At 36.5% G+C, this 14,303-nt stretch overlaps 1 protein-coding gene across 1 annotated transcript in view; it reads left to right on the forward strand.

Moving 5' to 3' along the window:
- The first annotated feature begins 394 nt into the window (after positions 1 to 394).
- LOC121385542 (coiled-coil domain-containing protein 13-like) overlaps positions 395 to 14,303 on the forward strand; it is a 46,051-nt gene continuing 32,142 nt past the window's right edge. The window contains 6 exon segments of the mRNA XM_041516252.1: positions 395 to 514; positions 4,045 to 4,220; positions 6,018 to 6,083; positions 8,964 to 9,069; positions 11,569 to 11,708; positions 13,510 to 13,599. Coding sequence (XP_041372186.1) covers positions 4,065 to 4,220; positions 6,018 to 6,083; positions 8,964 to 9,069; positions 11,569 to 11,708; positions 13,510 to 13,599 — 558 coding nt within the window. The 5' untranslated portion in view covers positions 395 to 514; positions 4,045 to 4,064.

Raw genomic sequence — 14,303 nt, forward strand, 5'->3', positions numbered from 1 at the left:
GAGAAATTTACTATATATTCAGTATAATATATCCGGGATATAGTAACAGCATAGTGCAGGCACTGAATCCAGAAGTAGTACTAGCAGACATGTTCATTTTTCTGAAGACAAAATAGGCCTACGGACTAAATGATTTTTAAAAGCATGTCAAACATAACTAATAAACAAAGTTCATGAAAATATTTATTCCTTCTGTTTTCATTTGAAACATGAACATAAATATTAAATAATATAAACTATATTGTTTTCTATATCGTATTTTATTGAAATATGGTTTTCACCGTATCTTTGCATCTCTACTTTTATATAATGTTTTATTAAAAAATGCTAACATTATTGATAGTGGGAATTGATTTGGTCCAGCAGAACCATTAGACCGATGCTGTTAGAAAAGAACGAAGTAAACCGACACTGAACCAGTCAACATATTTTAGAGGAAGTTGACATTGTTTCTATGCGAAATTTTTGAATAGCGGATTTTATTGGTCTGTGCATCATAAATCTGAGGACGATTGTATGTATGAAGGATGTTTTATTAAATATTTGAAATGCAAGAGATTAGCGATTAATAAAAATAAAAGTTTTAAATTAATATCGATACAATTTCAAAGTTATCGTAGAGTAATCAATTCAATACTGCCAATAGACTTGAATAGTCGCGCAGATCAAACTAGTCGCGCACGTCACATTTTTATTCTAAAACTCGCGAACACGCGCAAACCAAACTTCCTGGTCTGATAACAGAATATGTCTAAACTCATTTTGATAAGTAATTTACATCATTTGTTTTTACATCAGTGAAAAGTCAGTTTTCTCTAATACCAAATATATCTAGCCCGAGTACTCTGACTGTAAGAGAGCTAGACGGACATTTGGACATAAATATGTTCTCATTACAGTCAGAGACCAACCTATGTATTTTTTTGGCAATTCCTGACAACCAAAAAGTTGGCAAAGATTCCCGCTCTAATGCCACAACAATCCTATGTTTGACGTCAAATACCTTTACATCGATCATTTTCAAGTTAACTGATAAAAAAACCCCCACATATTAATCACTAATACACATACTACAGAAATAAATCCGACAGCACCCACATTCAGCTACGCTTCGTGACACTCCGTTGCCATAATTACAAAGCTTGGCGACCTATTCCGCCTAGTAGACGGAATGGCTGAGTGGGTGATCATGTGATGCAACATCACGATATAGGTCGGCGAACTTAGAATTCTGCTGTCCGGAGTTTGCCGAAGTGTAGCTGAATGTGGGTGCTGTCGGATTTCTTTCTGTAGTATGTGTATTAGTGATTAATATGTGGATTTTTTTTATCATTTAACTCGAAAATGATCGATGTAAAGGTATTTGACGTCAAACATAGGATTGGTGTGGTATTAGAGCGGGAATCTTTGCCAACTTTTTGGTTGTCAGGAATTGCCAAAAAAATACATAGGTTGGTCTCTGACTGTAATGAGCGTATTTATGTCCAAATGTCCGTCTAGCTCTCTTACAGTCAGAGTACTCGGGCTACAAATATATCGTACAATCATGATCATACAATTTCGATCAACATATGTTTTCAATACTTTGTAACTGCATGTATGATGTATCGCGAGATATTACGTCACTATCAGCCTGAACATAAACAACGAAGTGTCTTTTTTCCTCACAATATTAAAAATGCTTCAAGTCAAGCTGCCAACTTTATCTTTTAATTATAATACCATAAATAGTGTGCATGTTATCAGTTTTTCGTAATGCAATATTTTGGTACTAATGAAATCCAGGTATCACAAATCCCTGCAAAGTTATCGTCTGCAACACTGACATCTGACCTGCCAAAGTTAGGACGATATACCACGTGATCATTACACTGAACAATAAAATTTATGGAAGGCTGGTTGGGTTACCTCTTATGTCATTCACAGCAAAGTTCTTTTTGGTAATTTCTGGTGGGGGTATGTTTACATGTGCATTTACATTTACTACAAATAAAGGTGGTTTGGTGGAATTAGATTTTTAAAAAAAACTATAGTTCTGTATCTCCGTCAGAGTACTTTTAAAAGGTGACAGTCTGAATTTTGGTGTCGTTGATATGTATAATAAGAGGATTAGACATTAGCCTATGACGAAAACATAATGTAAATATGTTTTAAGTGAACACTGTCTATTGGTCTGAAGATTATTCGATATTTTTTACAAGCTACAAACATTTTATGATTTTATTTTCAAATGAAGATTTTGATGTAAATTATTGCACGGAGTATATATAGACCCTTCACTGCCATAACAAGGTAAAAAATAGACAGCCAATGAAACTATCGAAAACATGACATTTGTAAAAATATAGCGGACGCACCTGTACGACTTAGCAGCTAGTGTTTTGGGAGGAAAATTTGGCGTTCATAGGAAATTATCACTGTTTTTCACAATAAACTAATGTGACTTGAGAAAAGTAAAGTAGTATTGTGTATACGCAGTATTGTTTTTATTATATTTTAATTGTTTGCTTATTGTATCGAAAACATATGATGCCAGGATAACTTATAAGGGTCCAGAGAAGGAAATTGCCAAACATGTAAATAGAATAGTATGTGCGACTTTTTGTTATGTTTTACATAGTATGCCAAAAGTGGGTTCCATTTAAAAACTTGCTTTGGCAAATGAATTCGACAGTAAATATTAATAACAAATAGTGTGTTGTATACACCAAAGGACTAACTATTTAAATAAATAATATTTGTTTTATTTCTTTTTGGTTACACGTTTACTTTACTGTTTGTTCTTAGTTGCGTGATTATTGATTACTCCAGGATACATGTAACTCTCCAATTAACTCATTCGCAGCATCTGCTGTCAACTGGACAGTTTGATTCTTGAATTGTCAGATAGCATGTACTTCCGAGGGTGCCATGATTCTTAGTATAATCTCTTCATCCAGCACAGGTGGATTTTTTTCCAGGAAGGGTGTGCAGTGTTTGAAAAGCCAAATCAGTATATGTCTCAATAGTCTAGTGCCATCTTCTTTTAATCAGCACCATGCAGTCTTTCTGCCAGAAAGACATTTTTGGGTATGGCGCTATGGAATTGAATGCAACCACAGTCATCAGGGGGTACGGGGGGCCTAGCCCAGAAAGAAAATAGGTTAAGTTTAGGGTTAGGGTTAAGAAAATCATACATTAATGATAAGAGTAATTAATTTTATCAAAAAGTTAACTTAAAAAAAAAAAAATCTACTAAAATATTTGGGTATGGTGCCATACCTGTTTTACCCTCTGGCAGAAACCCTGCCATGGCAGTGTGTTGTCTTGAGATTAAACAAATCTATCGCAGCTATGACAATTGCTGTCATTGGCTGACATTGATTTTGAGCCCTGGCTTTTAAAATTTTCATTAGTGACAATTAATTTGAAATTTGATTTGCTACTGTACACAAATCCAAGATTTTGGGTCAGGAGCGTGAGATTCGAACAAGATCCTAAAATATTTACATGTATGTTTATTACTGCTTAAATGGTTCTGGTGGGATACTGAAAAAAAATCCTGGTACACATATATTTCAATCATTGATAATAGTGTATCGATATATCTGAAACTTGCGGAACAAATTACAAGACAGTACTAATACTATTACTAAACAAAATGTTCCTTGGAGGATAATTCAATAAAAAAAACAAAGATTGTGATTTTATTTCTCTCCTTGATGGGGTGGGACATATCCAAGTGGTAATGTGCTCGCCTAATACAAGGTCCGCGTAGGATCGATCCCCATTGGTGGGCTAATTGGGCAATTTGTATTTTCAGCCAAAGCCCCACGACTTGTATATATATCAAAGGCTGTTTAAATGTGCTATCATGTCTGTGGAATGGTGCATATAAAATATCCCGTGGTACTAATGAAAAAATATAGTGGTTTCCTCTCTAAGATTATATGTCAGAATTACCAAATGTTTGACATCCAATAGCCGATGATTAATATATCAGTGTGCTCTAGTGGTGTCGTCAAAGAAAACAAACGTTTAACTTTTTCTCCTTGGTTTCTCTAGATATTTCTCAACATGCGAGTATGGAGTCAGCCAGCTTAAAGCAGCAGTTTGAGGTGTTGCAGGAGCAGCAGCAGAAAAAGTTGGAAAGACGTAAACAGAAGAAAGATGAGAAGGAGAAAGAGACCACGACTAACGCATCTGGAGCATTCGGTGTCGACGATGGACTCAATTTGAAGGTACAGTAGGAGTGAGACGTAGCATATAAAAATTACTCAATAGCTCAATTTGTCTTTCGATGAACCATTCCAAATTATGCATCATGAACCATTCCAAATTATGCGCCAAAATTACTCAATAGCTCCATACATGAACCATTCCAAATTATGCGCCAAAATTACTCAATATAGCTCCATTCATGAACCATTCCAAATTATGCGCCAAAATTACTCAATAGCTCCATTCATGAACCATTCCAATTTATGCGCCAAAATTACTCAATAGCTCCATATTCATGAACCATTCTAAATTATTCGCCCAAATTACCTCACGAAAACTGCACAATCTTTATATTTTCGACTTAATTCTACGGGACATTTAAAATTCAATAGCATCGCAAATTTCCATGCCCACTACCGACCCTGGTCGGGTTAGTGGTACTCTCTTGCATTTGCAAGTGCGGGCGGTCCCTCCTCCCACCCACCCCAAACCCTTTCCTGTCTTGGACATAGGTGCCGACACCTGCACCCATGACTGGTGTGCACTGCAACAACTCGCTCTGAATATGCACGTTAAGCCCTATGACCTGACCTGACCTGACCTGATCTGCCCAGTGGTAAAGCGATTGCCTGATGTGCAGTCAGTCTGGGATTGATATCAGTGTTCGAGATTAACAGTATCCCGATATCCCAGGGATACCAGAATTTAATTTTGGATAGCAGACTTCAATAACCCAGTATCTCACCGGGACGCCACATAATGTTGTTGTTGGTTTTTTTAATCCTGAGTTTTTATTTTTCACTGAAACAGTAAAAGTCGTCATTTACTGGTGAAGTTAAGTAACAGTGTCGTTCAAGTTTGTTACGATGTTATTTATGAATTTCATTTAAGTGGGATACTAAATTCTCAGGTGGGATACCAGAGTTTGAAATGTTAGTATCCAACTGGTATACTGCCCAAAATGTTTAATCTTGGTGGGCCCATTCGGCTATTCACTTTCCTGCCAGTGTACCATGACTGGTATATCAAAGGCTGTGGTATGTGTTATCCTGTCTGTGGAATGGTTTATATAAAAGATCCTTTGCTACTAACTGAAAAAAGTAGCAGGGTTTCCTCTCTTGTGTCAAAATTACCAAATGTTTGACATCCAATAGCCAATGATTAATAAATCAATGTGCTCTAGTGGTGTTGTTAAATAAAACTTTTTTTTGTTTGTAACGACCCTTCTAGGACACATCGATTACTTAATCATTGTAGTAGATAATGAGACATTTGGTAACTCTCAGCCCTCAAAGATTTAAAATTGGCATAAACCATGTACTGGATTTAGCAAAAACCAGTTTCAAGTAACCCATTTCATATGTGTAACCTGTCATGACCATTTAAATGATGTCCTAAATTTGTCAGAAAAAAATAGGTTTCGTAGTCCTGAGCAATGCAAAGATGAAACATAACCTCTCTAAACCAGGTACCCCTTATAAAACTTGACTTTTTTCTTGGTCCCACAGGTGTCCTGTTTAGAAGGGTTTCATAATACATACATGTAGACGTAACATTTTGTTTTCAAAATCTTGAAAAGCGATAATTTAAAATTGACTAGCAACTGCTGTTACAGTACTGTTTACTGTTTTAAAATTGTGTAGCAATCTCTGAAACCTGCGTAGTAAATCGCAATGCGATACTGAATAAAATGTTCCCGGGTAGACGAGTAATACAACAAAGTATCTAAATACAGTCGATCCATGTTTCATTCTAATGTTATTGCCAAAAAATAAAACTGAATTGTACATTTATTTTGTATTTGACATAACTTCCAGCTCGCTGACACATCCAGCAGCTATTTGTCACAAGAACTGGTGGATCATCTCAACGATCAAATCAGGGTAAGCCGTTAGATGTAGTTCAGACTGCCTTACTGTGTTACGTAATTTAAATCAGGGTAAGCTATTAGATGTAGTTCAGACTGCCTTACAGTGTTACATAATTTAAATCAGGGTACATCATTAGATGTAGTTCAGACTGCCTTACAGTGTTACATAATTTAAATCAGGGTAAGTCATTAGATGTAGTTCAGACTGCATACCTTACAGTGTTACATAATTTAAATCAGGGTAAGTTATTAGATGTAGTTCAGACTGCCTTACAGTGTTATGTAATTTAAATCAGGGTAAGTCATTAGATGTAGTTCAGACTGCGTACCTTACAGTGTTACGTAATTTAAATCAGGGTAAGCTATTAGATGTAGTTCAGACTGCCTTACAGTGTTAGGTAATTTAAATCAGGGTAAGCTACTAGATGTAGTTCAGACTGCCTTACAGTGTTATGTGATTTAAATCAGGGTAAGTCATTAGATGTAGTTCAGACTGCCTTACAGTGTTACGTAGTTTAAATCAGGGTAAGTCATTAGATGTAGTTCAGACTGCATACCTTACAGTGTTACGTAATTTAAATCAGGGTAAGTCATTAGATGTAGTTCAGACTGCCTTACAGTGTTACGTAATTTAAATCAGGGTAAGTCATTAGATGTAGTTCAGACTGCCTTACAGTGTTACGTAATTTAAATCAGGGTAAGCTATTAGATGTAGTTCAGACTACCTTACAGTGTTACGTAATTTAAATCAGGGTAAGTCATTAGATGTAGTTCAGACTGCGTACCTTACAGTGTTACGTAATTTAAATCAGGGTAAGCCATTAGATGTAGTTCAGACTGCCTTACAGTGTTAGGTAATTTAAATCAGGGTAAGCTACTAGATGTAGTTCAGACTGCCTTACAGTGTTATGTGATTTAAATCAGGGTAAGGCATTAGATGTAGTTCAGACTGCCTTACAGTGTTACGTAATTTAAATCAGGGTAAGTCATTAGATGTAGTTCAGACTGCATACCTTACAGTGTTACGTAATTTAAATCAGGGTAAGTCATTAGATGTAGTTCAGACTGCCTTACAGTGTTACGTAATTTAAATCAGGGTAATTTAAATCATGGTCATTAGATTTAGTTCAGACTGCATACCTTACAGTGTTACGTAATTTAAATCAGGGTAAGCTATTAGATGTAGTTCAGACTACCTTACAGTGTTACGTAATTTAAATCAGGGTAAGTCATTAGATGTAGTTCAGACTGCGTACCTTACAGTGTTACGTAATTTAAATCAGGGTAAGCCATTAGATGTAGTTCAGACTGCGTACCTTACAGTGTTACGTAATTTAAATCAGGGTAAGCTATTAGATGTAGTTCAGACTGCCTTACAGTGTTACGTAATTTAAATCAGGGTAAGCTACTAGATGTAGTTCAGACTGCCTTACAGTGTTACATGATTTAAATCAGGGTAAGCCATTAGATGTAGTTCAGACTGCGTACCTTACAGTGTTTCGTAATTTAAATCAGGGTAAGCCATTAGATGTAGTTCAGACTGCCTTACAGTGTTACGTAATTTAAATCAGGGTAAGGCATTAGATGTAGTTCAGACTGTGTACCTTACAGTGTTATGTAATTTAAATCAGGGTAAGCCATTAGATGTAGTTCAGACTACCTTACAGTGTTACGTAATTTAAATCAGGGTAAGCCGTTAGATTTAGTTCAGACTACCTTACAGTGTTACGTAATTTTAATCAGGGTAAGCCATTATATGTAGTTCAGACTACCTTACAGTGTTGTGTAATTTTTTTGGATATAAACAAAACCCAACCAAAACATCTATATATACTACATGTAAGTCGGCCAAAGTTCTTAACTGTAAGAGGTAAGACCATGTGAACAGTGAATCATGTACAGACTCACCCTGTCTGTTCATATACCTACCTTTATTTGACACCCAACAGCCGATATGAATTTTAATTTTGGGGTGTAGATAAACACTAATTAATGCATTCATTCATTCATTCATTCATTCATTCATTCATTCATTCATTCATTCATTCATTCATTCATTCATTCATTCATCTCATCTTCATTCATTCATTCATTCATTCATTCATTCATCCTGTCTGTTGCTACATTAGCCAATTGCTAATTTTCATTCCAAGTGGCAACAACATATATAGTCTTTGGCTAATAAATGTTCTTTAAATTAACCACTTTTGAATAATTTTCAAGGAAATATTCACCAATTTACCCATTTTTCATAGAGTTATGGCCCTTGAACATAGGCGATATGAAAATTTGATTTGTGGACTTGTGTTTGGCATTGCCTGAAGATATTGAGATGACATTTTGTATATACACATGTAGCTTTTGAACTTTGAATTTATGCAACACGAAAATTTGATCTGCCCAGTTGGGGGACATGTGTTGTTTTAGCAGTACTCTAAGAATGCCTGTTAAAGTCATTGTTTCTTTAAATTATTGTTAGTTATTAATATTTTAAAGGGACATTACTAGTTTGCTGCATTGTAAGATGTTTCCGACTAATAAAATATTTCTACGATTAAACTTACATATTAAATATATTTTCTTGTTTAGAATATCAGTGTCTGTATATTCATTGTGTTTCTGGTCGTCTTAATATTTCTAAGAAGCCCAAACTGGATGTTGTCTTCAAATAATTTTGTACATATACGAAAACAATATTTTAGATTTAACCTAACACATATATATTAGAACAATCAGAAACACGTTTAACATATAGCCACTGATATTTTATGCAGAAAAATATATTTCATATGTAATTACAATCGTTAAAAAGTATCTGTTTGTCGATAACATCTTAAAAATTGCATCAAACTCAGGCATGTCCCTTTAATGACATATGGTTTGTTTCTTTTAGGAAACAAAAGATGAAAATGGTCGATTATACAAACTTTTAAGTGAAAGAGATTTTGAAATAAGAAACATGAAGCGGAAAAGAGAAGAAGAGAAGTCTGCATTAGGAGGTGATTTGCCACATTTTGTTCAGTTTTACACTTTTTCTTTTTGTGTTGCCTGATTAAAAGGTGAGATATAGGTATAACAGTAACGGTGACGACATCAAACTCGGTTTATAGTTGCACCTATGGATGTTTATCACAGTGTATCAAAATGGTAGGTGAGACATTTAAATCCGTGGAATTCTTCTTTGTTACATATATAAATAACACTGACTGTTACAGGCAGGGCTTCTAGATTATGGTAGCCCCACTCCCATGGCTAGTGATATTTGATGTTGGGCTAGTGATATTTGATGTTGGGCTAGTGATATTTGATGTTGGGCCCATGTTATGTTGGGCTAGTAAATAACTACTCTTGCCATGCCAGACGGCTAGTGAAAACAAAAAATTGCAGTTAAGTCTATTTTGTAAATATGAATATCCTTCCAACCCCACGATGTTAGAGTTAGGTGACATATCTGATTATTACTATTATTTAGTAAAATTGTATTAACTTAAAGTAGGGCTAGTGAATTTTTAATTGTGGCTAGTAAATTTTAAAAATCACTGATCCCGTGGCTAGTGGATTAAAACAAAATTCTACAAGCCCTGGTTATAGGGCATGAATGCTTTTCATTTCAAACAATATATTTTGACCATGTTGGGATTGGCCAAAAGGCTTCATTGTGGCCTTTTTCTACATTTTACAAATTTATATCATGTAAACTTCACCCACAGACAGGACAGCACATACCAAGGTATTTGATATACCAGCCATGGAACTGTAGTTGGGATGGAAAAACCCAGTGGGTCCACCATGGGGATTTAGTCATATGACACAAATTAATATCTCTAGAGCTGAGTGGTATTGCAATTTAATTTAAGGTTCATCATATCTGTATTTTGGGGGTGATTTACCTTGGTATTCAGTGGCGGATCCAGAAAATCCATGTCGGGGGGGGGGGGGGGGGGGGGGGGGGGCAGTGACAAGAGGTGGTATGCCAAGGGAACTTTGGCGGAGGTTTGTAGGGGGATAGTAAAATAATGAAAATTAATATAATAAAATTTATAACTATCAAAAAATTTAGGAGGACGGGGGGGGGGGAGGGGGGCATGTCCGACTTACGGCTCACTTGCTAATTTCATATTTTCTGTTGACACAAAGACCGGCGTCGTGGTTAGGCCATCGGTCTACATGCTGGTAGGTACTGGGTTCGGATCCCAGTCGAGGCATGGGATTTTTAATCCAGATACCAACTCCAAACCCTGAGTGAGTGCTCCGCAAGGCTCAATACATGGGTAGGTGTAAACCACTTGCACCGACCAGTGATCCATAACTGGTTCAACAAAGGCCATGGTTTGTGCTATCCTGCCTGTGGGAAGCGCAAATAAAAGATCCCTTACTGCTAATCGGAAAGAGTAGCCCATGTAGTGGCGACAGCGGGTTTCCTCTCTCAATATCTGACGCCATATAACCGTAAATAAAATGTGTTGAGTGCATCGTTAAATAAAACATTTCTTTCTTTTTTCTGTTGACACAAAGTGCATACATGTACACGTTTTTCTGTTGATTCTGAGGAAGAATTATATCCATTCAATCTTCTTTTCAGCCATTTTACGTTCATCAGATATATTGTTAGTGCTTTTAATAACTAAATGGTGGGAAACATTTTTCATAACCGAAAATGTTGGTAATATATAATATTTAGAGATTTGCTCAGGACGGTAAATCAGTATTGACATGATACCGATACCAAAAGGTATATACAGTATACCACCCAACTCTCAATGCATCAGATCAGTGTTGTACTCACCCGTCTAGTGAAAAAGACCAGTCGAGTTCTGCCTACTAACTGAGCTAGATCCTGGACACATTGAAAATGTTCCACAACTGGTGTAACAAAGACCATAGTATGTGCTGTTCTGTCTGTGAGATGATGTATATGAAAGATCCTTTTGACATGAGTAAGCCAATGGAGTAGTGGCAGCGGGTTCCCCTCTCATTATCTGTGTGGTACTTAAACATATTAACTATATGTTTGATGGCATATAACCATAGGTAAAATCTGTTTAGTGTGTTGTTTAGTAAACCCTGTCTCTCTCTCTCTCTCTCTCTCTCTCTCTCTCTCTCTCTCTCTCTCTCTCTCTCTCTCTCTCTCTCTCTCTCTCTCTCTCTCTCTCTCTCTCTCTCTCTCTCTCTCTCCCTCCCTCCCTCTCCCTCTCCCTCTCCCTCTCCCTCTCCCTCTCCCTCTCCCTCTCTCTCTCTCTGGTGTACTATCCTGTCTGTGGGATGGTGCATATAAAAGATCCCTTGCTTAGCCCATGAAGTGGTGACAGTAGGTTTCCTCTCTCTATATACATTATGTATCTCTGTGGTCCGTAACCATATGTCTGACGCCATATACCGTTACCGTAAATAAAACGTGTTGAGTGTGTCGTTAAATAAAACATTTCCTTCCTTCCTTCTTTGATATGGAAGTGAGTCATTCTATTTGAATCCTAGCTTAATACTTTTATGATTCACAGGCATGCATGTTACTAATGAGACGGCAGCTACTAAGATAATCGAACTCTCTAAGAAAGTCCGAGAGTTGACGGCGGAACTGGAGAGTGAGAAGACAAGAGTTAAGCAGTCACAGAAGAAGTACTATGAACTTCAACAACAAGTATAGTATTTCACACTGTACATTTTCTTCTTTCTGTCTTTAGTATGTATAGCTATAGCTATTAAACCAGACAGAGGCGTGGAACATAGCCCAGTGGTAAAGCACTCGACTGATATGTGGTCGGTATAGGATCAATCCCCGTCGGTGGGCCCATTGAGCTATTTCTCGTTCCAGCCAGTGCACCACGACTGGTAGATCCCTTGCTACTAATAGAAAAAATGTAGCGGGTTACCTCTCTAAGACTAGACATCAAAATTACCAAATGTTTGACACCCAATAGCCGATGATTTTTAAATCAATGTGCTCTAGTGGTTGTCGTTAAGCAGAACAAACTTTAAACTAGACAGTGGATTGATCTATCTAAATATATTGATGGAAAGAACTAAGATCACACCAACAGGATAGTTAGAGTGAGTGCAACCAAAATACTCATCAATTATGTCGAGAATTTAAATGAGTTGCTGACATTAAATCTCACATTACTGACATTCAGTGCATAATTAGTACATCTTTGTCCTTTAAACAGACATCATAATGCCAATAGTGACTGAAATTTGGTCTACAATACCGAGTCTTCCCATATTTCGTTTTCCACGCCCTCGGATTTCACGGAAACGGCCATTTCCGGTACTGTGTCGGTAAAACGTGTCCCATGAAATATGAAATCCTATGGCCTGTTTTTCACAGTATACATGTATATTACATTTGGATAATAAAACCTATTAAATGGTTATGAAGAAAGCAATATCTTATTTCACTTATGACCCCAATCATCCTTCAAGATCTTTGATGGTCATAAAACCTACTGTAATTAAACTACTATTGAACTACCGGCTGTAATGTTTGCCCAATTAATTCACTATTATCATATAACCATTCCCCACAGCTAATATACCTTACAATTTTGGCGATTGTAAATTCTTATTAGAGTTCCCCTACTGTTTTTTGAAGAGTACATACATATACACATACACAGATACATATATATATAATTATTTTTAAAAAACAGTTTCCGATGGGTTCCCTTGATGCATATTACATTTGGATAATAAAACCTATTAAATGGTTATGAAGAAAGAAAAGAAAGAAATGTTTTATTTAACGACGCACTCGACACATTTTATTTATGGTTATATGACATCAGACATATGGTTAAGGACCACACAGATATCGAGAGAGGAAACCCGCTGTCGCCACTTCATGGGCTACTCTTTTCCGATTAGCAGCAAGGGATCTTTTATATGCAGACCGACCGCGCACCAAGCGAACGCTTTACCACTGGGCTACGTCCCGCGCCGGTATGAAGAAAGCAATATCTTATTATGTGCTCACATATTTTTTCAATTGTTGGCACTTTAATACCTTAATATACAATTCAAAGTACTGTTATTGAAATTGAGATACATTTGCCTGTCGATACAATCTTTCAATTTTGATTTATGATCAGAAGCGAAGAAAGCTAGCTCTACTTTAATTGTGAAATTTTCAAGTAATTATTATAATTCAGGGCCCATATTTTCGAAGCTATCTTAGCCTACGAAATCGTAAAATCATCGTAAGTTATGACGTCACTATGGCATGTGTTGTAGTGACGTCACAACCTACGACGGTTTTACGATTTCGTAGCGCTAAGATGGCTTCGAAAATATGGGCCCTGGCTTTTTAAAAAATAATTTTTTGAAAATCAAACTAAAATGTCATACATTTGAACTACATTGTATATAATACCTTAAGACACACATCAGTGAAATGCTGATGTAAATTAAATGTATTAAATCCTTTTTTTCCCTTGTTCATACAGGTAGCTCAAAGCTCAAACTTGCAGTCGTCTGATACCCGGTCTGTTCTGAGTTCTGCCGTCAGTTTACAGTCCAGATTTGCTGATGAGAAGGTATCATTATTAGTATTTTGTCAGTCAGAGTATGATTCAGGCCTAGACATTTCTTTTCTACTTCACCTGACCTCAAACAAAAGCATATCCCCCTAGGGATATTAGACTGGTCCAAACATCCTAACAGCGAATTTTTAAGACATCCCATTGGATGTTGTGACGTTCGGATCAGTCTAATGTCCCTAAGGAAATATGCCTTTGTTTGAGGTCATGTGAAGTATTCTTAAAAGAGAAAACACTCCAAGTTTTTACGAATTTTAAAGTTTGTATTAATCATTTAATGGTTTTAAAGTTAAATTTTATTTTGTTTAATGACATCAATAGAGCATATTGATTTATTAATCATCGACTATTGGATGTCATACATTTGGTAATTGTGACATATAGTCTTAAAGAAGAAACCTGCTACATTTTTTCATTAGTAGCAAGGGATATATGCACCATCCCAGAGAGGAAACCCAAATTTCCATTAGTACAAAGTAGCAAGGGATCTTTTATATATGCTCCATCCCACAAACAGGGCAGCACATACCACAGCCATTGATATACCATCTATAGTGCACTGACTGGAATGAGAAATGGGGCCACTGATGAGGATCGATCCCAGACCAACCGCGCATGAGGCGAGAGCTTTACCACTGGGCTACGTCCTGCCCCTTAATGAGTTTACAGAAACTTATTATAACTAGGGTAGAGCACTCACC

Source organism: Gigantopelta aegis, chromosome 11, assembly GCF_016097555.1.
Source record: "Gigantopelta aegis isolate Gae_Host chromosome 11, Gae_host_genome, whole genome shotgun sequence".
In the NCBI taxonomy this organism is placed as follows: domain Eukaryota; kingdom Metazoa; phylum Mollusca; class Gastropoda; order Neomphalida; family Peltospiridae; genus Gigantopelta; species Gigantopelta aegis.